At 35.7% G+C, this 25,096-nt stretch overlaps 5 protein-coding genes across 5 annotated transcripts; 1 reads left to right on the top strand and 4 right to left on the bottom strand.

The window, feature by feature from the left end:
• Positions 1-366: 366 nt before the first annotated feature.
• On the bottom strand, positions 367-3,701 carry LOC144049317 (arrestin domain-containing protein 3-like). The gene is made up of 6 exons (XM_077562114.1): positions 3,383-3,701; positions 3,231-3,291; positions 2,991-3,138; positions 2,818-2,914; positions 2,186-2,442; positions 367-2,053 (listed from the first exon to the last, which is right to left on the bottom strand). The coding sequence occupies exons 1-6, from the start codon at positions 3,627-3,629 to the stop codon at positions 1,967-1,969; spliced, it is 897 nt and encodes a 298-aa protein (XP_077418240.1). The 5' UTR covers positions 3,630-3,701; the 3' UTR covers positions 367-1,966.
• On the top strand, positions 3,198-10,390 carry LOC144049318 (dromaiocalcin-1-like). Its single transcript, XM_077562115.1, has 8 exons — positions 3,198-3,318; positions 7,734-7,805; positions 7,935-7,997; positions 8,078-8,096; positions 8,223-8,311; positions 8,475-8,612; positions 9,908-10,007; positions 10,156-10,390. Exons 3-8 carry the CDS (start codon positions 7,935-7,937, stop codon positions 10,239-10,241), a joined length of 495 nt encoding a protein of 164 aa, XP_077418241.1. The 5' UTR covers positions 3,198-3,318; positions 7,734-7,805; the 3' UTR covers positions 10,242-10,390.
• A 593-nt stretch (positions 10,391-10,983) lies between these two features.
• Positions 10,984-13,701, bottom strand: LOC144049316 (arrestin domain-containing protein 3-like). Its single transcript, XM_077562113.1, has 6 exons — positions 13,231-13,701; positions 13,066-13,126; positions 12,836-12,983; positions 12,672-12,768; positions 12,125-12,381; positions 10,984-12,051 (listed from the first exon to the last, which is right to left on the bottom strand). The coding sequence occupies exons 1-6, from the start codon at positions 13,472-13,474 to the stop codon at positions 11,839-11,841; spliced, it is 1,020 nt and encodes a 339-aa protein (XP_077418239.1). The 5' UTR covers positions 13,475-13,701; the 3' UTR covers positions 10,984-11,838.
• An 18-nt stretch (positions 13,702-13,719) lies between these two features.
• On the bottom strand, positions 13,720-19,381 carry LOC144049315 (arrestin domain-containing protein 3-like). The gene is made up of 7 exons (XM_077562112.1): positions 19,046-19,381; positions 17,526-17,567; positions 17,386-17,446; positions 17,106-17,256; positions 16,422-16,518; positions 16,077-16,333; positions 13,720-15,772 (listed from the first exon to the last, which is right to left on the bottom strand). The coding sequence occupies exons 1-7, from the start codon at positions 19,305-19,307 to the stop codon at positions 15,509-15,511; spliced, it is 1,134 nt and encodes a 377-aa protein (XP_077418238.1). The 5' UTR covers positions 19,308-19,381; the 3' UTR covers positions 13,720-15,508.
• Positions 19,382-20,187: 806 nt separating this feature from the next.
• Positions 20,188-24,317, bottom strand: LOC144049355 (arrestin domain-containing protein 3-like). Its single transcript, XM_077562217.1, has 6 exons — positions 24,050-24,317; positions 22,862-22,922; positions 22,594-22,738; positions 22,387-22,483; positions 20,948-21,204; positions 20,188-20,697 (listed from the first exon to the last, which is right to left on the bottom strand). The coding sequence occupies exons 1-6, from the start codon at positions 24,315-24,317 to the stop codon at positions 20,464-20,466; spliced, it is 1,062 nt and encodes a 353-aa protein (XP_077418343.1). The 3' UTR covers positions 20,188-20,463.
• Positions 24,318-25,096: the final 779 nt, after the last annotated feature.

Genomic DNA, 25,096 nt, shown 5'->3' on the forward strand with positions numbered 1-25,096 from the left:
GAGGACACTCATCATAGAAAACCAGTTTTTCTTGTGCAACCATAAGAGCACATGAGGAAAAAAAACAAAAACAAACTCGCTTTCAATGACCTCCACTGACACATTTGCATATTTGTTTTGATCATGCAAGTCATGTTTCTTCTACTCTAAAATAGTGGCAGCACCTCAAGTGTCAATAAATGAAAGTTTTTTCTTTTTAAATAGGAATCAGGAAAGAAAAAAATTGGTTATTCATGATTTTGAAGTTTATTTATTTCTTTTTTTTTATTATTCAAATTTTTTAAAAAAAAAGTAAAACATCAATAATTAATACATGTTGCATGAATTTTGTTTGATGGCCATTTGTCCACAAGAAAACAGTCAGTGTTTGACTGTTTCGGCACCGTTTAGGTTTTTATTGGTTTTATGGTTTTATTGAACATATTAACATAAAGAAAACACAAAACACATTACAAGTATAAAATATAAATTGAAGTAAAAAAGAAAAACAAGATTAGGAAGAAAGAAAATAGTTTATATGTTCAAAAGGGGTAGGAGGAAGTGAAAAACGTATCTTCTTCGTTTTATGTTCATAAAATAATAAGGTAATGTATTTCAACAAAAAGAAATGTATAAATCTAGTCATATATACAAGTGCACTTTAACATATGCACATTTGCCAGCAACATATGTACATGAAATTCATGGGCATATACCATAATACATTTACGAATCATATCCTCATCCTCATACTCACATATACAATTTTCATTACACTCATACCGATACACCCAAAGTAATTACAGCATATATACAATTTTAACAGCTCATGTCTGATTTTTAAAACTTTGCTTTTAAACATTTTTTTTTAATTCAGCAAGTGACTGACATCTTTTCAGGTCAGCTCCAAAATCATTCCACAAATCAACACCTTTTACAGAAACACCTTTACTTAATACAGTATTTATTCTTAAAAAAAAAAAAAAATTGGTAGACACTTTTGTTATAAGGCCTCTCTCTAATTTCAAACAGCTTCTGAGTACTGTGGCAGAGTAGATTGTCGTGTACTTTATACATTATTTGTGCTATTTTACATTCAACTAAGTCATAATATTTCATTGTGTTTGATTTAATAAATAGAGAATGAGTTGGTTCTGTATATTTTGATCGATTAATAATTCTTATGGCTCTTGAAAACAGAATCGGTATTTGTTTTATATGCCATTCCCCAGATTTCCACACAATAGGTCAGATATGGTAATAATAATGAACAATATAATATATATATATATATTCAGAACATCCTTAGTTTAAGAAAGTATCCCTATGATTTTTGACATTTTCCTTTTGACAATATCTATGTGTGACTTCCAACATTATTTAGCGTCAATAACCACTCCAAGAAATGTATTTTCATACACTCTTTCTATTTCAATTGAATTTACCATAATTTTGACCTGCTGTGTGGCTTGTCTAGTACCAAAAACTATCAACTTTATTTTATTTAAGTTCAGTGATAATTTGTTCATATCAAACCAATTTTTTAATGTGTTTAATTCATACTCCACGATAGTCAGAAGCTGCTTCAGGTTTTCTCCTGAACAGTAGAGAGTTGTGTCATCGGCGAATAAGACACTTTTGAATATTTTTGAGACACAACAGATATCATTTATATACAATATAAATCATTTGGGGCCTAGCACAGACCCTTAGGGGACTCCATGAGTAATCTTCTAGTGTTTTGATTGTATATTGTTAAACGGTAAGTACCGATTGGCAATATCTATTATCTCTATAATTTTTCATCCATTTGGTTACAATTTCTTTCAGCGATTTGTGCTCATTTGTCATGTTTGTCATAACTCATGGTGGTATACTGAGCGTGTGCGACATATGCTGGAGGTAAATCCGAAGATGCGTTCCTCTAGCTCCGATTGTTTGAGTTTTGAAATTCCTCAAATTGTTAGGCAGCATGACCTTGAGGTTGTCATCCTGCAGGACCCTCCAAGGCCGGTAGGACAACTATTGGGAATGCGATGTTTAGGTTTTTTGCAAATTTGACCTCCAGAAAGATCTGTGAAAATGGCACAATGTTACTTTCAGACATCATTATGTTCCTGTTTTGTTCTGTTTGTGCAACTATTTTGATGACCATTTACTGTATCAAATGGATTCACAGTGATTAAAAATCTAACAGTTATCCTACCACAAGTCTGTATTCCATCTTGATGATGGAGGAGTTCAGATTGGAGGGAGGCAAACCCTTGGGGATTGTGATGGCCTTCTCCACTGTCGATTCGCTATGGGCAGCGATACGCTCAAGGGTCCCCCCCAGGATTTGGGGTGTGAAAAGTTGCATTCTTCCTTGAGCAAAGTAACTTTGCTTTATGTGCAATGCAAATTTGAGCTTCACGTCACGGGATGATTGGTTATGAATTTCTGCTTTGACTTGGACATCTTCTCCTGTAATGGAACACAAAATCATGTGTGTAGATGCACTACTGTACATTTTTTCTGGTCTACTTGGTTGGTTATAGACACTAACTTCCTAGAATGTCTCCAGTGTCCGCCAGCAATCTCAAATTCATCTACCTACTTTTAGACACACAACAAACTTGTCTCCCAGTCCATTCATTAAACCACAGGCCCCAACCTTTTTGACTGAGTCACTTCTTGGCTCGGTAAACAAAAAAATATTGACATATTCAACCAAGGCGTGTCCTCTAATTAGCATCACAGATGTCGTCAAACCTAAAAGTTGACAACTGTCACTGTGCTGTGACTTTAATACAGTTAATATAATTGTGTGTGGTACAACATGTATGCATTTCTGATTACCAGATTGGTATCCCATCCTTTCTGCGTAAGCATCCATTTGAATGATTCCAGAACCAAAGACTTTGAGCTTTTTTTCAATGAAATAATGCTGAGGTTCCTGAAAGAAAAAAACAAATCCATCTCTTGACTACTCTCCATTCAAGTCCATTCAATTACTTTGACAAACTGCTCACCATAAGTCCCGGTATATCCATGTCTGCTTTGGAGACAAATGCGAAGTGGGTATATGCTTTTTTTGTCGACTTGCTCGACTGCTTAAGTTCTGCATTAAAATTGTGAACAATATTACCGGTGGGTGACTTGAACGAGGATGGCATTTTTCTGCAAAGTACAATAACATGTAATTTGATTGGCTTTAATGAAAATGAGCCAAAAACAAACAAACAATGGAAACAGTAAATATATAGTAGTACCTGTCAGGAACCTTGAAAAAAAATGGGAACACGTGTGTTCCTTTGGTGATAATATCAGTACCTGGAGGAGAGAGACATATCTTGTCTGGTAAGTAATTTTATCTTTATGATAGTGAATTACAATTACTAACATTGATGAAATGATGCATTACCGTCTAGCAAAATAGGTTGCTGGATTACATAATATTTCTCACAAGACGAGAAGGTGAGATACATATTTTGTCCGATATATTGAGACCAACAAACCGCCGCACTTCCTTTTCCTGTTAAGGTTAGTGATTTGATCGATGTTTCTTTCAAGACCTCCACGATGATCCTTCCATTGATTGTATCTCCATTTGTGAAGACGTTTTGGCTATTGATGGAGTCATATTCAATTGAGAAATGCTTAATGGTCATTTTCCGGAATACAAATTACAATATTACAAAAACAACAAAAAGGTAGAAGCACAAATTACGCGAGCCACTTGTAAATCCAAGCAGAAATGAAGACTGTGGCTGAGTTAGAAAAGCTCCGATGAACCGGTGGGCGGAGAGGATCCAGATTCAGAACCTGTTTGTTTTTTTTTGTCTGTCACAAGACACAATGATTAAGGAAAAACACAGCAGCAACGCAGAGGAACACGATCCCGGGATCATTGACAACAATAACACAACAGATTCAGAGAAGTGAGACTTTCCCTTTCAAGAATGATTTGTGGCAAATTTGTGCCAGCCTAAAAATCACCCATTTAAAAATTCAAATGTGGACAAAACAAAACAAAACACACACACATACTTGTAATTTGTTTTTGTTTTTTAGTGTCATTTAATAAGGAAGCGTATTGCATTCACTTGAAAAAAAAAAACTTCCTGTTTTTTTCTGACTATTTTTTGGGGGGAGCTTTGAGAGTATTTTTTTTTAATTATGTATTTATTATTTAATATTTTTTTCAGTTTTACTGCATATTTTTATCCCCCCTCCCCCCCAAAAAAGGGGAAAATATTCAGAGAAACAGGAAGAAAAAATACTCAGAAAAAATTAAAATAAATAAATAAATATTCAGAAAAACAGGAAAAAAAACATAAAAAAAAAAAAGTTATTCCGAAAAATTGTGTTTTTTTTTTCAAACCTCTGAACTCCAAGTACAGACTTGCTAATGGCAGACAATACACTTATGTAGAAACCTAACTGTTAGCTTACTAAAATCATGCCAATCAATTGTAGGTACGTTGGAGGTATTTAAAAAAAAAAAAACTCTGAAAAACAGAGCACCAGCTTCTGTTTTTTGGAGTAGGTTTTTTCCTGTTGTTTAAAAAAAAATGATTTCCCCTGTTTTTCTGAATATTTTTCAGAGGATTTTTTTCCTCCTTTTTTTCTCCTTAATATAATATATAATATACATCTAATGCGATTGATAGCTGAGAATGTTCTGTATGTTGCTACAATCTTGGCAAATTTAGTCCTGGGTGTGGTTGCATTCTTCTTGAATGGCAACGTCAGAGGAATCAATGGAAATATTTGGCAGTCACTTGCTGTGTTGGATACTGAAGTAAGATGAACTTTGTAAGGTGAATTTAATTACTTTGTTGTACCTGCTTAGCAGTGATGAACTTCGTAAGGTCATCTTAGGTACATACTTTATCCCGCTGTAACTTTCTTATTGAAATCTTGTGTTCCTGTATCTGATAACTTCAGTTTGCCACACATTTTGAGCTCCCTTTTGAAGTGACAACTACTGTGAAATGTGAATTTTCAAATTTAGTCTCAGTTTTAGTCCAGTTTCAATCAAGTTTTTTCATAGTTAGTCAACCTCATCCCGTTTTTAATTTAGTCAACTTTTAGTTGAGTATAAATCTAGCATTTTAGTCTTTATTTTAGTCCAAGAAAACATAATTCATCTCGTTTTAGTCAACAAAAACTGTCTACGTTTTATTCTAGCTTTAGTGAGGACAATCATTTTCCCCCTGTATATTTTTTTTTCAGCAGACTGATAATGTTGAACATTTCGGCTCTAAAACTATTTCATATCAAATTTTCTCTCATCTTTTTGATGAAAAACAACTTTACACACAATTGCAGTATATCAACAAGTAGCTACTATGGCTGCATGCTACGAGCTAGTAAGTTAGCCAGCATTAGTTAGCGGTCAAATAAATTTTATTGTTGGAATGTTATAGATGTTGGATAAATCTTACGTTATAACTATAATTTACTCCCCCCCCCCCCCCCAACCTTTCACCGTGAATCCATCTCCTGTCTGTCCCATGTTTGTGCTCCTAGCTGCAGATTTGAAAGGGGGCGTGTCACCGTCTCACATGACAGCATCACAGTGACAGATTAACAGAGACAGGATTTTAATTTTAATTTTCGTCTCGTCTTTGTTCATGAACTAAAATGTCCATAGATTTGAGTCCAGTTCTTATTAAGTGAAGTACAAAATGCATACTGATTAAGTCTCAGTTATTAATGAGGGTTTTACTCTAGTCTAGTCTAATTTTCGTCCGGTGAAAAATGTGTGTTGATGAAAAAATTTTTGTTTAGTTTTTGTTAATGAAATTAACACTAGGGACAACACACACAACAATATTACAACATTCGTTCTGAAAGAGTGTGAAAATTATAAAATTGGCTCCCAGTTCGAATCATCATCAATTTGTGAACAGCCCTAGGTTTTAGTATAGGAGTGGATCATGTAACATACCACATTTGACCAGTATTTCAACAGGAGAGTATGATAGATTTCTAGACTTGCATTGTGTTTCAGCAGTGCTCCAATATTCATCATCACCTTTCTACCCGCTCTTGAGGACTTGCATGCTGCAAGAACCAAGCCAAGGGCAGGCAGAACTCTCTCTGACCCTTCACATCTGGGTCACCACCTCTTCCAGCTCACACCTCTGGTCGACACTGTCGAACTATGCACACTAAAACCAGCAGACGTTCCAATGGCTTCTTCCCTCACTTCATTAACTATTTGGTGTAAACAGTTTCTTTCTTTCTTTCTTTTTTTTCTTTCTTTCTTTTCTTTCTTTCTTTCTTTCTTGCATTTATTTCAGACAACATATCCCAATTGACATCAATAAGAAAGTGTTGCACTGAAAACTGTTTATTGTTTGCTGAAAAACATCCATCCATCCATTTTCTTAACCGCTTGTCCTCACAGTGCATTACAAATCCATATGTTTGTCTTAATATGATGAATAACTGATTAATAATCGTGATTACAATTTTGCATTTTGGTTAGAATCATATGGCCGTACCAATAAGTATACCTAATTTCGTAATGGGTGTGTGTGTGGAAGTTCAGTCAGAAAATAAACGCCTCAAAGTGAAGGAAGTAATAAGAACAATTCCTTGTTGCACCTCTCCCTTATTTGTACGAGTGTTTATGATAAACGGTTTGCAATCCTGAGTTGGCACAAGCTGCTAAAAAAAAGTTGCTCTTCACATCTCAGCAAATCTTCAACAGAGCTAAAATTGATAATTAAATATTTCCAAATTTGTAAGTTTTCAGAAAAAGAGACAAAAGTTTTTTTTAAATACCTAAAAAGGTCCACAAAAGTGATCATAAAATGTCCAAAATTATCCAAAAAGAGCAGAAAATTACTTTATAATGCACCCAAAATTGCCCCAAATTTTACCTGCGCGCCTGCACAAATGCCATTACAGTACCCTATAAATATTTAACAAACAAACAAAAAACCTGCTCTAAGAAGAACAAAACAAAATCAAACATTTGTTTGTTTGTTTGTTTATTGAACAAGTAGCACAAAAAGAAGAAAGAAAAACCTTATACAGTCATCATTAGTCACGGTTTACATAAGTCATTTGGAAATTGCAGTTTTATATTGAACCCTAAAAAGAATCCATATAATAAAACTAAAACTAATACTAAAACTAAACAAAAAACACTTAAAGGAAGCATAATAAATAAATAAATACCTGCTCTAAAATCTAGCTGATTTTGAAATACTAAAGAAAAATCTAAATAAAAAGTAAATAACTATATATACTTTTTTTTGTTATTAACCCTGGTGTGGACTAAAAACATGAATAAAAAATCCCCCACCCTTATCAACAATAGGAGGCAGCGCACACACACCACAAAATCTATGGAAGGTTGCCAAGTTGTTGTAAGAAATGTTTTTCTTAAAATGATGAATAACTGATTAACAATCGTGTTTCACTTTTTTGTCTGATTTCCATTTTGGTCATAATCATGCATCACAACTTGATGCTAAAGAACTAGTTGGTGCTCTTGACGAGGAACGTTTAATGGCGCTCACATCTTATTGCCAAATGACTGCAAAAAAAGACAACGAACAAATAAGTTCTTCAGTGTTGGTACTTGCCAAAAACATCATAATGGTGTCTTGTTACGTCTAATTTTGCTGTCAGGAAAGAAACGCCTCAAAGTGAAGGACGGAATGAGAACAATTCATTGTTGCACCTCCCTTTTATGCACTTCATCTGAATGTTTGCACTTTTGCCTAATTATATAAATTATTTCTGATGAACAGTTTGCAATGCTGAGCTGCCACAAGCTGCTATAAAACAGTTACTCTTCACATCTCAGCATCACAACTGCAGAGGTAAGACTGACTGCACACGTTCGCACCCAGCCTTCCGAACCCAACTGCACTTATTGTGTTATTTTCAAGGTTTTGATTTGAATGTGAGTGGAAGGCTGATATTGAAAGTATTTTTCTCTTATTGCACAGATGGCATTTGCTCTTCGCGCCTTTTTCCTCCTTTGTGGGATTATTGGACTGGTGACTGCCTACGTAAGTCAAAAGAAACGCATATTTATAACTATGATTTTTTTTGGGCATCATCATTTGTGTTCTTTTCTTCTTCACAACAGACCCCACATAAAAGCGAAGGTCGGTAGCTGTTTCTTAATAATACTTAAAACAACAAACTAAAAAAAATTGTAACTGATTTTTGGCATTTGCTACCCGATTGAATGATTATATCTCGTTTTCTTCCCAACATCAATTGTGTTGCAGGCACCGATTACTGTCCGAAAGGCTGGACTCAATTGGGTTGTCGCTGTTTCATCTTCCAAGATTACGCAAGAGAATTTACAGATGCAGAGGTATAAAAGATTTTCATATCGTCGTTGTGCTAAACCAATTCACTGCAATCACCAAAAAAAATGAATGCAATTTGCAGTCACAGGCTGAAAACCCAAAATTTCAGTCTTCAGCGCTGAATGAAATGTTTTCTCATTTCTATGAATGACTTGTTTCTTCATGTAGAGCATCTGCAAAATTCTTGGTGGCAATCTGGCCTCGTTCAGCAGCGCTTTGGAATATGCCGTCATTCGCGAATTGATTCTGGAAAAGTCTTCTGACACCTCCGTTGACGTCTGGATTGGACTCCATCAGGCATTAGAGGTGAAACATGTCTTCATTCTTAAAAAAAACAAACTGATTTGAAATCTATTCGGCACAAAATCTTCTAAACCAGCCGAGCACATTTTGAACAGAGCAAAGACAAGGTGGTGGCCAATACTAATATCAGTGGCCCTACTGTGGCTGATTTAAAAATTAGAAGAATAGAAATTTTCCATTAGTTTCATAAAATTACAAGAAAATATTTTAACTCTTTGACTGCCAGACGTTTTCAGAAAAGGGATACCGTGGGTGCCAGCCGATTTAAGCATTTTTGACTGATCTTTCAAGGTCCACAGAAAATTATGTGTTTGGACTATGGAAACACACATACTAACTACCAAATGAAAGATTGGACTCTCATCTTTCATCAGAAAAAAAAGTTTGTTTCTACCTTATTCCGTTTTTCAGTAATCAACAATAGAAAATGGTTAGTTTCACCTCTGTTTTGAAACAAACGTCTTTTAACGTCTTTGGCACTCCTCTATAGGATTTTACTAATGTTATTTAACGTTTTTGGCAGTCAAAGAGCTATATTGGGATATAAACGTTTATTAAAATGATCTGTAATTGTTTTTTTTGGGGGGGGGGGCGGGGGCTGGGGGTGTTATGTTTTAAAAGTATTAGTGGTATTGGTACTTGGTACTCTTTGACTACTCAAGAAATGAGTACCCATACTGGTATCGGCCTTAAAAGAAAAGTGGTATAGATCATCCCTAGACAGGTGTGTATCAACAAGAAAAAAGACAGCACAGTAGGATTGTTGCGGATTTCTTTACACAACACCTCCACATTTATAAAAGTAAAATTAAATTCATATTATTATATTGCAAAAATATATTTGGTTTTCGTCATTGTCAATTCACGTCATATGTGAGCTGTATGGATTCGTTCTATGCATTCATTTTAAATTTCGGCATTACTGCCTTAAAGAAGAAAAATGGGTTAACAGTCATTTGGGAACTACAGTTTTAGATATATATATATATATATATATATATATATATATATATATATATATAGTACTCAACAAATAATCCATATATTAAAGAAAACAAGAAGCTAAAACTAATACTAAAACACACACAAAAAACACTAAAGTGAAGCATTTAAAAAAAAAATCTAAAATCAGGGGGGAAGTCTCCCAGCCTTTGTGAGTGGTAACATAATCACAAACAAGGATTATCAACAATAGGAGGAAAAGCACAAAATCACAGAGTTGCTCTTGCCGGCTTTTGATGTGAAATCACCAGTCAGCAAAATAAATCGATGTTGTGACGTGTTCCTTTGACTTCCAGGCAGATCACTTTGTCTGGACTGATGGCTCAAAAGTTGGTTTCACTGCCTTCAATGAGGATGGCAACAATTCTGGAAATTGTGTTGAGATTGAAAATGAAGGTAAATTGTGTATTAGTTACAATTTATTAATATGTTTGATTTAAATGTAAAACTGCTTGTTTGATGGGTTGAATAATTTATTAACAGGGAGATTACACACATTGATTAGAATTTCATTGTTGTCACACTGTTTTGTGTTTACTTCTAGATCTACTGTGGGACATCGATCTTTGCTCTCGATCAAACAAATTTGTTTGTGCCAGAGATGCTGAAAAATGCTGCGCCGACCACTGATCCACCCTCCAACCATCAGATGATCTATAACAATGCATTTTGGTATGATTACACCAGTCTTGTTTTTCAACTCAAATTAGCTTATTCTCATTTATTAACTGCTGTCAGACAAAGTGGGATAATAAATGTAGATTCATTTTGGTAGACATTTTGGTGTGGTATCTTATTTAATTTCAGTTCCGTTTTTTTCTCTCCAACTTTTGTTTTTATTTTGCGTAAAGATTGTAATAATTAACAATGGGAAATTCTCACAGCAGACCACAAAACAAAAATGTAGGCTATATTGAAGTAAGGAAGCTCTAATCTCAGTTTGTTCGCAAATTTACTTAGTAAATTAACTCTGCTTTCAAGATGAAAAGAACTCTTTGTCTTTTTTTTTGTTTGTTTTTTGCTCAGGAAAATAAAATTGGAATTCTTTTTTAATATCAATCCATTTCGGGGCACTCTGGGGGGAAAAATAGCAATATTTGGGCAATTTTCAAAGGTTAAAGACTTGGGAATGATCCTGTTGGAACTTGGCCAAAAACAAACATTTAATAATGGATTTAAAAAAAAGAGACTACATTGAGAGCATATAACATATGCCACGGAATATGTTATAATTAATTATTTTACATTTTTAATTCCAATTCAAGATTTCATTGTTCTCCAGTTGTTTCCAGAGTCCTCTTTTTTAAAATAGATTTTTTTTTCTTCAAAAAGATCTGATTTAGAAGTGCAGCGATAATGATAGAACCCAACGTTGGCAAAATTATTTATTGGGAACGTACTGTAGTAATGTAAAAAATAAAAATAAAAATAATAATAATAAAAGACAATCACCGTCAGTAAGGCAAAAGTGCATCTTTAAGCCAGCAGGAACAAAATTTTGTTCTCTAATAAAAAAAGCATTCATAAACACTCAGTCAATGTGTCATCTTTTGTTACGCACGAATGTTAACATAAAAATATCATGTCCTATTGGATTTGTTCATTTCAAAATGTATCATATTCATAGTACTCACCACAAATGAATCATAAACAGATTACTTAATTATGGTAATGTAATTCCAGTTATTATCTCCATGTGGACACTGTTGCAACGTGTAAGAATAAAAAATAAAAAATAAATCACACAACGACAATCAAAGTATTGGCCACTAGTCGGGGTTATTTTATACATGAAGTGTCATGAGCTGAATTGAACCTGTTGGATGGAAAGCTTCAAGTCCTTCATCTGACCATCATTAAAGATTCCAGTAGCTGCCGAGGGGGACCAACTCCAACCAAAACAGTCACTGAAATGACTGTTTCAAATTTCCATCCTCTCACTTGGTCCATCCCAGTTGTTTTGTTGTGCTCAGTTTGTTTGTTTGTTTGTTTGCTTTACTTGTGAAGCTGTGTGTGAATGGGCGTTGTTTTGCCAACGGAGTCATCAATGAAAATGTTCAAATGAACAAAAACTGTATCTATTACAATCACTAAATGATAGAAAGTGACTAACAGAGGAGGTGGTGATGGTGGTAGGCGCGCTGAACCATCATTTATTTCTTCTTTTGAAATTCTGCGACCCCCAAACCACCGGTCGACTTCCTTCCATTATGTCGTTAACACACTACTAGGAAGGGAACAAGGTTTCATAAGAAGGAGGCGAGTCCAAGGGTTGGGAAGTTGCATGTTGTTGGGGTGCGTTGCTCAAACTTGGTTGGTTGGTGTTCCAAGACGCTTGGACATCAAATACCGCTAGACTTGGCTCTTGGCTTATGTCAGGAAGGACAACAATGGGAATTTTGACCCCCTCGTCGACTGTGCATTTGATATTCAGACCGACCTGTCAAAATGGCGATTGTTTAATTTTAGAAACATCCATTTTCATATGCGTCCATTTTTCTTGCATGGTTTACCTTCAGCTCGTACTCCAGCTTGAAGATGCAGCAGTTCAAGATGGAGGGCGGTAGTCGTCTGGGGATGGGGATGGCCTTCACTACCGTGTCCTTGCTTCTGGCTGCAACAGCCTTGGCCTCCAGCTGGAGGATCTTTTTTACAACAATACTTTGCAGACCATTCCCAAAGGAAATCTCCTTCAGGTAGAACTTTATTATTGGCGTGACTGGATCAGTTGATTGGTTTAGAATTTCGGCTTGTACTCTGACTGTTTCGCCTATGACGAGAAGAAAAAATATATTTAGAAGATTATAAAACTGTGTGGTGTGGCTTGTTTAGAATTAACTGGTGCTGTTACAGAGAATATTATTTGCCAAGTTGTGTCAGGTCCACATGTGAATGATGGGGAACAAAAGCTGAAGTGTTGTTTGAGTTAAACGAGCGTGGGTCTTAAAATAAGCATAAGAACATGCCTAACTAAAATGGAAACGTAACAATAAGTTGACCAGCAGAGGGAGCTGTAACTTTACAAACAGTGCAACCTGCCCTCTTTTAGCAGTAGATTACCTTGTTTGTATCCAATTCTGTCTGTGTAAACGTCCATTCTAACTGTCTTCGGGCCAAGTAATTTGACCTTTGTCTTAGTACAACCACGCCAAGGCACCTGACAAAACAACTTCCTGTTAAGTCATGTGTTAACTTTCATTGCATGCATAAAATACATTTATTACCAGAAGCCCAGCAATATCCATATTTGGTTTGGAGACAAACTTGAAGTCGGCTTCAGCTTTTTTTGGCAGCTTCTTTGGTTGTTTGAGCTCTGCCTTCAGCTTGTGAACAATTTGACATAAATTGCATTTGAACGATGATGGCATTTGTCTATGAAGCAAAATGAAAGAGCACAGAAATGAGTTGAAAAATAGTCAGGGCGTGAAAGGGCAAAACAGGAATAACCAAATACCTATCAGGAATCTTGAAGGAGAAAGGAAATACGTGTCTTCCTTGAGCGATAACTTTGGCACCTGCACATTTTATTAATCAAAGTTTACAACATTCTGTATACTCTCGTGAAGTAACTGCACTAGGAAGATGCTTCTCGGAGGAAAAATTAAAAGTCATACATTACCGTCTTGTCTTGCTTCTTCCAAGACTTGTTGTCGAATGGCGTAATATTTCTCATTAACACTAAAACTGCTGTCTTCATTAGTTGAACGGGCTTCTCCTTTTCCTTTGGCTGTCAAAGTTAGCCGTTTGATTTTAGTTTCTTTTAACACCTCCACAATGATTCTTCCTCGGACAGTATCGCCGTTTGTGAAGATGTTTTGTTGATTGATTGCATCATATTCAATTGAGAAATCAGTGATGGTCATTTTCCAGAGAGATACAATATGTTAAGTTCAAATGGACAAACAAGCTGTAGTTTCACCTTGTCTGCCAACTGCACGTCTATTGCGTGTGTGAGTGAGAGGCGTGCTTGCATTGGCGCATGCGCCGTGGGGTTCCTTGCATGAATTACCCGCAGCTCGCACAATTTCACCCTCCCTCTCTCCTTGCTTGCACCACGGTGCTGCTCTCCCTCTCTTTGCCGTTCCAAGTAAAAAAAAAAAAAAGTTAGTCAGGTTCTTTCACATTTATGTATTGGGTGGGGTCAGGTTGAACCAAAAACAAAAATAAAATACTGTAAAACAACACACACAAAAAAATTGTAATAATAGTATAGCTACATTTACTTTTTACTTGAAGGCAAAATAAACATAACTTTACATAGCCTATAATTGCATTACCCATTAATGACAGACCATAGTCTATAAACTAATGAAGTCCAGACTCCAGACATGAATTTCTCATTCACAAACATGAATTAAAAACAACAAACAAAAAACATTTGCACAGCGTTTCCGTTTGATGACAAATAAAATAACATTCAGTGAATTGCATTTTACTTATGAATATTAACTGACAATGAATGCTTAGCTAATAGTAGGAGAAATGTTTTCACATTTACACTAATTGTATTACTTATGCGCTATAGGTAAAAAAAAGAAAATAATTCTAATCACTGCAAGCACAAACAAAACTTTTTATGGCATAAACGCAGCACAAACGTAACAGACTATTTCCATCAAATTTTGCGTGGGCCAACGTCAACGCATGTAAAAAAAAAAAAAAAGAGCCATTCTAAAAAGACACAATAAGATTTAAAATGAGCAAAATGTGACATACAGTAGCAGTCGTAAAATCACTTTAAAAAGATGATAGTTTATATACACCCGCAATGTGACTTGCTCATGTCTTTTGTCTCTGACTTTCAAAGTTGAATATACCCATAATGTTTCTTATTGGTCTTGCAAAATAACCAGAACAAACTAACAAAGACAAAGTTACTTTACTAACACATTTACATTAATTTTATCATTTTGTAACTTATTACAAAGACAAAAGATGTCCCCCATGTATCCTAAGTACAAACAACAACAACAAAAACCGTTAGTTATAAGTTATGATATACTTTGAAGTAGGGCTGCAACTCATAATTACTTTAATAATTGATTCATCATTCGACTCCAGCTATCATTCAGGCCAATGATAAGCTTTATTTCAAGGCATCAGTCATCGCTACGGCGGCCTCTTGTGGCTATTTTACAACCAGGAACTGGAGATTTGAAAAATAGAAAATTTTCATTAATTTAATAAAATTTTAAGGAAAAATGCTATATTGGGATATATACTAGGCCTTTCTTTAAGATGATTTGTTATTGGGTGTTTGTTTTTTTTGGTGGTGGTGGTGGTGGGGGTTATATATCGAAAGTACTAGTGCAGTATCAATAATGGTGACTACTCAAGACTACTACTGTTATCAGTCTGAAAAAAAGTGGTATCAAACATCCCTAATTTGTTTGATTTATCCAATTAAACCATGTTCTAATTTCCACTCCTTTTTCTAAAAAACAGGCTATTAGTTCAAATTGACAGTGCAGTAAATGCACAAATATCAATTAATTATGATCCAGTTAACTAGTTTGGTTCAATAACATGTCCGAAAATAGGAAAAAAAAAAAGGACTACTGAAAACGGCTATTTACTGTTGAGAACTGAAATCTCACGCACTGAACGAAGCAAGCACCGCACCTTCTCTTTGTATTCGTGCTGGCCCAGACTGAAGGGGAAACTTGAAGTTTGGGCTTCAAACGGATCTTTTGTGACACCAGTTCTCGTGCCTCATTTATCAACTGTCCGCAGAACAGGTTCAAAACTCTTTTAAAATGAAGATTTAGTGTAAATACAAAAAAATAATGCATTTATCAAACTTACCAACCAACCCCAACTCCACCTAAGGGCTCCACTTGTGAATGTCACATGACCAAACCCAGAAAACGTCCAAACTCAGAGAATGTCATTATTGATCACCGTTTACCACCAAAATCCATCAAGGATGGGTACATTCCATAAGCTTCATAAGGAGGAGGACGAGGATTGACAGGTTGGGGTTGTTGCTGTTGTGAAAATGTTTCCCAGGCAGGTGGGTTTTGGTATCCAAATGATCCAAATTCAAATCCGGCAGATGTAGCAGGCAGGCTTGCTGCCATGGTGGTCGCTTGAGCGGCTGGAAGGATGCTTATGGGAAATTTGATCTCTGGGTCTGAAGCGTACTTCACATCCAAATAAACCTGTGGGGGGAAGAGCCATTGAGAGAAAGCTGAATTATGCCTAGTTGGGTTGCAAAAACTTTCAAAACTTTACAAGTTTGACTTTTTATTATAACGTGATCGTGCCCCTCCGTGTATTGGCTTCCACAAATCTCCATCAACAATAACGATCTAATTCCTCTGAACCAAGTTCGACTTATGCTAGAGAAGAATATTGGTAGCTCTATCCCAATAATATATCTTGACAAGATGATAAATACAGCAATGGCCCTTTTTGTTTAAATATATCATTGATTATTTAATAAAGTTAAAAAAAAATGCTTACCCTGATTCTGTACTCTGCTTTGAGGATCTTACAGTTGAGGATGGAAGGTTCCACATCATGGGGGATTGTGATGACCCTTGTGACTGTTTGGCTGACTGATGGCGGAATCGGCTCTCCCACCTCTTTGAAGAGGTCTTTAGTATCAAGCCTCCTCTTTCCATTTGCAAAGAAGCTGTGCTTTCTGTAGATGCAGTACTTGGGTTTGATGTTACGAGTGGAGTTGTTCTGAATGTAGGCTAAAATCTTTATGCCCTCTCCTAAAACACAGAGCGGCGCGATTCAACTTGTACGTTCCAGATGTTGACGTTTGTGTTAGTCATTGTCACAGTGAGTAAGTACTCTTACCTTGCAAGAAGCCAGATTTCTCAAGCTTGACATCCATCGCAACAGTTCCCGAGTTGAACCAATGCATTTTTTTATCCTTTGATTCGTGTTGAGGGGTCTGAGGGAAATACAAAACATACACTCAATGATTACTGGTAAGCTAAGTTTGGTAAATGGTGTTTACTGTTTTCATTCTTCTGTATTTTTAGATGTGTCATGACAACCCTATTTCAGAGAGTCTCAACCTTTGATGAGGGTCAAGTTTGGTCCGATACAATTGTGGATAGGGGTATGTTGGCTTTGTTCTTTCTTAAAGTGGGTTAAAGTAGTTGAGCAAAACATACTTCTATTGGTCTAATCTGTTAGTGTTTACAAAGTTTGTTATTGGAGCCCTAATCGTACCCCCCGACTGCACTGACTAATTGGTGTCTGTAAAGCAGTTGGTAAGAATTGTTTTGAGGGCCACAGGTCATGTTATTTTTTAAACTGGTATGTCTTGTATTTCAACTGTGGGTTGTATGGGTGGCATTAGGATAAGTTGCATAGCATTATGCGTGCTTCCTATGCTGCAAAAAGTGTCGTGTCAAGACAGAAGAAACAATTTTCAGTAGATGTTTGTAAAAAAAAAAGAAAAAAAAAAGTGGTGCGATTATGTCAGTAACTTAATTAACTTGTACATGTTAACATCAGCAATCATCCACTTACCATGATTTCATGCAACATGGTGGGGACTGCTTGTGTCACAAAGGGAATCTTGATGGTATCTTTTGAACGTATCCTCATGGATCTACTCAGCTTGGTTTCCAGGAGGTACACAATTTTACCAACACTTCCGGTGAAGGACGAGGGCATTTCCCTAATGCAGAGGGTCAGACCACCATGACTTTCATATCAAGTTTAGACTTTTACCATTAACTATAAATTTTAACTATAAGAGTTTCACTTTTTTTGTTCAGTGCATCAAACAGTCGAAAAGACGACCTACTGCAAAGGGAACTGGAAGGTGAAAGGGAAAACATGAGATCCTAGGGCGAGTATATTACTATCTGAAAAACATAACATATAAATAATTAAATATTAAATCCAGCTGGTATTGTTAGATGAACACATGAGTTGGATACATACATGTTTTTCCATGCTGGTTGGTCAGTAGCGTTTGATCATCATCTGATAGGAAGAAAACAAAGTTTTCAACAAATGCAGGGGAGTGGGAGTAAAATGCCTTTGTTTTTAAATAAAACTTGCAATGCAATGTAAGAATAAATTCTGAAACCATAATTTACATCAGTTTGCAAAAAGCAGTCCATCCATCCATCCATTTAAAATGTTTTTCCCCCATAGGAAATAATGGAAATTCAGTTCCAGTGTCAAAACTGTCCCCACTATAAACTATTTATACAATACTTTTTTAGCTGTCATTCAATTCAGGTGTTTAGTATCAGTGAGACTCGGAATAATACTGATGCTACAACTGACACTTCTGGTAAATTGTGAATATATTGTAAAACCCTTTTAGCCTGTATACTCAAAAGATGACACCGTCACTAAGGCTCTTCAGTCGCTTTATTTGCCCGAGCAATAACAAGATACATATTTATTCAAGAGCTACTAGTATCAACTACAACTCATGCCCAGTTAGTTCACACTTGAGTCAAAGTTCAACTTCTCAAATGTCCATCCTGCCTTTTCATTTGAGATGTTCCTTTTGCCAATACCAGACTGAGAGGGCAGCTTTTCTCCCAGAGCTATTAATGCTCGGAATAACAACAAAACATGAACACACTAAAAAATAATCACTGCTACTGTATTCCTGTCGTCATCCAACTTTTGTACTCCTGTGAATCTTGAACCTTACTTCTATGTGCAATATGCTACCACTTTCTGCACTAGTGAAATAATGTTCTTGTTCTTCTAAATTTGCCACCTGACTCACAACACTCTGTTTTATTGTTCAATGTTCATATTTCATTGTTTACCTGTTGTACGATGACAATACCCAATTAATTTTATTCTATGCGATCATCACCAAACACTGAAGACAGGCTCAATGTTGACGAGAAGAGTGGGGGCAGGGTAGGTAGACCATATTTGATACAGGTTATAAGCATCATAATCAGAATTTTTGTATCGTGAAAAGTTGACAAAACTATAAGTTTTGAATGAATGAATGAATTTATTTATTTCGAACATGTATAAAAGGACAAAGCAAAATTAATAACAATAAAAATAAATAATTGTTAATAATAATATTTAAGAATAATAATGTTTTGTTTTCTGCCTGCGTGTTTTTGTTTTGTAAGACACTTTAGTAGCCTACTTCTTAAAAATTCAAAATACGCGTCCCAGCACTCAAATGTCTTTTTAAGATATTATGAACCAATGCGCAGAAAATACAGTTGTAGGCTTAATACACGATGCTAAAATTACATTTTGGTGGTGTTTGTTTTGGTGATCAAATCAAATAACGGTAACTCCAATGCAGCGTGTTCCAACACCCAGACTTTCTGTTAAATGCAGTAATGGTTCCTTAGGCATCTGGAAATGATACAAGTTTGGACCTGCACAGCAATGTATTCATTGCAACGTCGACCCCTACTCCCCCTGCGAAAAAAAAACACAAACAAACAAAAAAAACTAAAACTTACCAGTGGCTTTTCCATCTCGAATAAAGTAATGTTTAATGCTGAAGTACTTGTCCTTGGAGTGGTAAGTAACAGTAGTTTGGCCGTGTCTCTCGGTCCACAACACCTCGGCTTTTCCCTTAAATTTCACGTAAAGCGACTCGGCTTTGCAGTCTTTGGTCACTTCCAGAATGACTTGTCCGGTCACGGTGTCGCCATTAGTAAACGTATTTTTTTCGCTAACGTCGTTATAAGTAACTTTCAGGCTCTTCACGGTGCTCGGCATGATTGAAAAAAGTCCTCTCGCTTATCTCACAAACCACGATAGAAAGTCCTTCCGCTATGGCGATTGGGCGTGTCGTGTTGTTACCTACACATCCCACTCCCACCAACCCTCCTATTGGATTTTTTCACTTCAGTCACTCGTGTGGAATCCAGCAACGTTCATTCTTCGCTTTTCGAACCGTGTTTATGACTATTGCCGATTGAAATTAATTTACATGTAGAAAATAATCTCAATCTAATTTATAATTTTGTAATCATGACGTGGCCTATAAAAACATACCACTACACACACATGGGCCAAAGCATTAGGTACACTTGGTCAAATAAATGAGATCCAAAATAATTATTATTTAAAGACAATGGAAAGAAGGCAGCATGGTGATGAACATGGGTACGAATCACAGATCTGGTTGATCTGTGTGGACCTTAAATGCTGTCCATCATCCATGTGCTTTTGTGTGTTGACTTCCTCCAACATTCCAACGACATGCATGTTTGGTTCATTGGTATGAGGACCACAAGTGCCAAAATTCAAAATAAATAAATGACTAAAAGTTAAAATACAGAAACAAAGTAGAGGGACCTCGGACAGCTGAGCGGCTTGGGAAGCGTCACGAAATTAGCAACATTCCTGTTAAACAAATATGTTCATTACCTCTTTTTTGTTTACATTAAAAAAAAAAACTTCTAATTGATTGATTTAGTGTAACACTCCATTACAAATAATGATAGGTAGCAAATATGGCTAATATGTCACCTTTTTTTTACTGTGCTAATGCTAGCTTTTCGCGTGCTAGCATTGCTACCTTGTTGACTATACAACATTGTAAAATAGGCTATATGAATTGTTTTTGACCATTTTAATTGTTTTTAATTAGATCACTAGCTAAAATAATACAAGACTGTATTAACTCTGACAACAATTTAAGAAAAATTGCAGTTGTTCTTCATTAGGACTTGAAAAAAAGATATGAGGATTTCATCCTGGTGTGGTTGCCAGTCAATCAGAGTGCATTTATAAATAAACATTCACGCTCACATTCACCTTTTTTTTTGGCCAACTTACATTCTTCAACACGTGAGATTGGAACTCAGAATGTATAACTGTGATGTGCTAGCCACTTATTGTAATTTAACTGTGTCGCCTACAGTAACTTCTAAGATTTCCCATCAAAACCAGTCGAGGTCGGGTACGTCACGTAATCCACATAGGGCGGGGGAGGTGATGCGGTTGGTTCCTGCATGAAGTTCATGTTGACACCCATGTTTGAATTGTGTTCAAAGCCAGCCTTCATGGACAATTGCTCGTCATCAGATCCCTGGACAGATGGCAAGACAACCACTGGGAACTTGATCTCTGGGTCTGAGGCATACTTGACATCCAGGTACACCTAAGAAAAATAAAGTGTATAATATGAAATTGTATTATTTAATTTTTTTTGTATACATGTATTTATTTTGCTTAAAATTATTTTTGTGATTACATAGCGTCTGTTTAGAAAGAAACATTTATAAAAATTATACAATTTACCACGCGCTCAATTTGACTTGAATCCATCCGTACAAATCGGATTTTTATTGGAAAAACAATTAGTCATATAAACATTCATTATATTCTAAACATATACAATCAGTACACACCTTTAGTCGGTACTCTGCTTTGATGATGTTGCAATTTAAGATGGACGGACACGTAGTGGGAGGGATGGTAATGATCCTGGTTACAGATTGACCTGCAGACGGAGGGATGGACTCACCCACCTCTTTTAGAATCTTCTTGGTTTCAACTTTCCTCTTGCTACTTGCAAAATAACTGTATTTCTTATACAAGCAATACTTGGGCCTGATATCCCGAGATGATTTGTTTAGAATGTAGGCCACCACCTTAATGCCTTCCCCTGAAAAGAATAACAACAAACAAAGGATTGAAATATCTGTCATAACAAAACATATGAGTGAGGAGTGGAGTTGTTATTTGATTTTAGGGTGTGGCTCTGTACAGAGTACTGTTTAAACACACAATTCAATGTCAATACATAATTTGTTTTCCGCCACTCCCAAATCATTATTAATACATAGCGCCTTGTCTAATGAGTTTATACCTTATCCAAAGACCTTATCATAGTGAAAGGGGACTTTGAGCTACAGTAGATATGAAAAGTCCTTTGAAATTCGACCCCCCCCCCCCCCAATTGAATTGTACATTTTTTAGATCATGTTAATGGCTGAAACAGTTGTGAGATGGTTTATCTTGGTTTAATTATTTTTATATCACAAAAACATGGCATTTAACCCTGGAGAATCCAAGAACCCTTTTCTTCTTTGGAAAATTATGAATTATACATTAAATGACTGCTATAAATTCACTGAACACCAAAATATAGTTTTTTTCAATTTTAACCCTTTTTTTTTAAAACTAGCTCAGAGTTGCTAATTTATCAATATATATATATATATAAAACATACTCCTAGGCATTCTGCAACATGATATGAAATAGATTAACAAAAAAAACACAATTTTACCATTTGATGGTTTGCTGAGAAGATGGTTTTGTTTGGATTGATTTCCAGCTCAACAAAACAGCATGTTGTCAGCCATCTTGTCACCACCACTCTGGCTCATGTAAGTGCAATATTCATCCAATAGATGGCCCTATGCAGGGGTCAGAAGTGGCACTCTGGACTTTTGAAGTTAAATTGATAAAAAAAAAGAAGGTCTTTGTTATTTGAGTAGCAGAATTTATAGGGGCCAAATTTGACCCCGTGGGTTCTCCAGGGTTAAACAGGGTGTGTAGACTTTTGGAAATGGAATCCATGAATGTACTGTATGTGATTATAGGATGCACTTCTTCACTGCGACCATTTGGAAACTCAGAACATTGTTCAAATATGCTGTTCGGTTATTCAGAGTGCCCCAAAAAGGAGTGCCAGAGCCCATAACATCAGATGGAAGCAGCTAAAGAAAGAGCTGCTGATTGGTTCATAACATATGCATTCGGAAATTGATAAGAATTTTAATAAACCCACCAATCTCAAAGTCGGGTTAATTAGGGTGTAAGAGTGAATTTCCTAAATCTTACCTTGAAAATATCCGGTTTTCTCGATATTTACTTCCATTCCGACTGTGCCTGAAGAGAAGATGTTCATTTTCTTGTCAGTGATGCCTTGCTGGGGAGACTAAGATGGGGGGTGGTAAGAGAGGTGGGGATTGTGAAGAAGTTATACAACGCTGATGCCATATTTTCAAAACAACTTCAATGATATCGTGTCATTTAAGATGGCTTTACCATCAACATTGGGTCACTGTGACTTTTATTCATGACAATGAAATGAGTTTTGGCTTTGCTGTCAGTTCTCATGGACCTGCTCAGATTTGCCTCCAGAGTGTACTTGATTTTTCCATGCGAACCCTTGAATGAAGAAGGCAGGTTTCTGCAAGATAGGAGATAAAAAAGTTGGGCAAAAATATTGCAAGATTCTCAACACATAGCAGCACATCTACATGATCTCAAATTGATATTGCAGTATTTTGAACTGAACATAGGTGAAACTCACAGTTGGGGGATTTGAAAGGTGAATGGGTACGTGTGGGAACCCTGAGTGACAACATTATTACCTGTAAAATGTAAACGTCAAACTGTAATATGACTCTCTAATCATACGTTTATTTATTGGATTTTTAACTATACATTCCTGCATGCCTACATGTTTGGACAAGTATGGAACTACTTAAACCAGTGCCTCTCGACATTTTTACTCCAAATACCACCATAATCACCAACATTAAAATACAGAAGCACGCTAAGCTAATAAAGAATGTAGATGTTTTATTCCTCAAAAGTATTTTTAATATTGTAAGCCACTGTAACATTAGCCTATGAAATATGTACAAGTTGAACATTAACACAAATCTTAAACATAAGAAAAAAACTATTATCTACTACTCTAATTATAATGAATATTGATTTGACATAAAAGTTAAATAAAATGTGTCCCTAAATACAACATTTAAAAACAAACAGTTCTTCAAGATTTAATTAAAATCTTACTTACTGAAAAGTTAAACACAACTCTACTCCACATATGTTCTGCCATTACGTTTGATCCTTGCCCTTGCACTCAAAGATGGAGTCAAGTCAACAGTTTTCTTTACAATATGCGTATGTGCGTCTGTTTAGTATTGTGTTTGTGGAATATGAATTAAGCAGAAAAATCCACCCGATTTTTTTCCATCTAAGGGGGAGAATATTTTGCCACTTGATGTCGAAAATGACATCATAGTAAGGGCTCAGGTAACGACCAATCATGGTTCACCTGTTTTCTGGGTTTGGTCATGTGACGTTAACTATTGGGGGTGCATAGAACATACAAATTGTATATATTGATTTTTGTAAAAAAAATAATTTCCCCCTTAAAAAATAGATGTAAAAAAATGCACTTTACTACTGCACAAATAATGATTCGATTAAAATGCTTTACACACAAAAGTTAGAATAGAAATAATACCAAAAGATGACAAAAAACAAACTAAATATATCTGAACCCTACAAATGTAACTGCCTCTCTCTTTCATCCATTATTATTACTCTTCTGTATGTAACTTTTTGTCTCTGCTGGAAGCTTAAGTTCTAAAATAAGCCCTAAAAAATACATGCATTCAAATTGTAGCTAAGACAAAATCAAAATCCAAGTCACTGCGATACTAAAGAAATATAGACATGATTTTATGATAGGTTGACTTACCATAGCCCTCCTGAAAGACAAACGTCTTGATACTGAAATATTTCTCTTTGTTTTGGTATACTACAACTGCTTTTCCATAATGTTCAACCCATCTGACTTTTGCTTTTCCCTTCATCTTGACCCACAGTGATTCTACTTTGCAGTCTGTTGTCAGTTGGAATGCAATACGTCCCGCGATATAATCCCCACTGGTGAACTCGTTGCTTTGGTTGATAGGGTTATATTCCACTGAAAAGTTCTTAACATTATTTGACATAACGGACTGCATGACTATAACAAAGATCCAATAGAGAAGCAAACTCTTCCGTGTCCAGTGAGATATGAGCAGCAAGGTTTATCATGTGCTGATGTTATGATGAGTTTGGGTAATGATTAAACCTTAATTTTACAGGCTACAATCTACCTGATAGGTGCTAAATAATAAAGTGCCCTGCATGATGACATGAAATCACATTACATTGCTCAATCACTCATAACATTTTGTATGTTTTTGTTCTGAATCTGTGTGATGTGCAACAAAAATGTATACAGCAGAACACACACGATAGTACGACACTGTATGATCATAATGAGTGTAATGGATTTAAATAGACAATGTGCAATTTCTTAAGAAATTGCGTGTGAAGGCTGTGAGGCTGAATGAAAAACAAGAATTTTCTGGAATGATGTTGAAGTATAATGAATGACATGGAAAGATATTCAATGAGCTGGAAATAGTTGAGCATGTTAAAGTTGAAATGGTTGGAATCCATCAAAAAATGTTCAAGTTGTCAGAAGGTAAACGCTGAACAGTTGAAAGTTGGAACGGTTTGAATCGATGAATAAATGTAGAAATTTCAGTGAAAAAAACAGAAAGGGGTAAGGTGTTAAGAATCAAGTAGGGTATGAAGTAAGGTTTGAAGAATCAAGTACGGAATGGGCTAATAATCATCCCTAAAGTTAAATGAATGCGTTAAATGTTTTGAATATCACTTTGAAATGATGTAAAGGTGTAATGTTGAATCTGCCATTAAGAATGAATGGAGAAAATTAGGGTGCAAAATTTAG

Source organism: Vanacampus margaritifer, chromosome 3 (genome assembly GCF_051991255.1).
Source record: "Vanacampus margaritifer isolate UIUO_Vmar chromosome 3, RoL_Vmar_1.0, whole genome shotgun sequence".
NCBI classification, from domain to species: Eukaryota; Metazoa; Chordata; class Actinopteri; order Syngnathiformes; family Syngnathidae; genus Vanacampus; species Vanacampus margaritifer.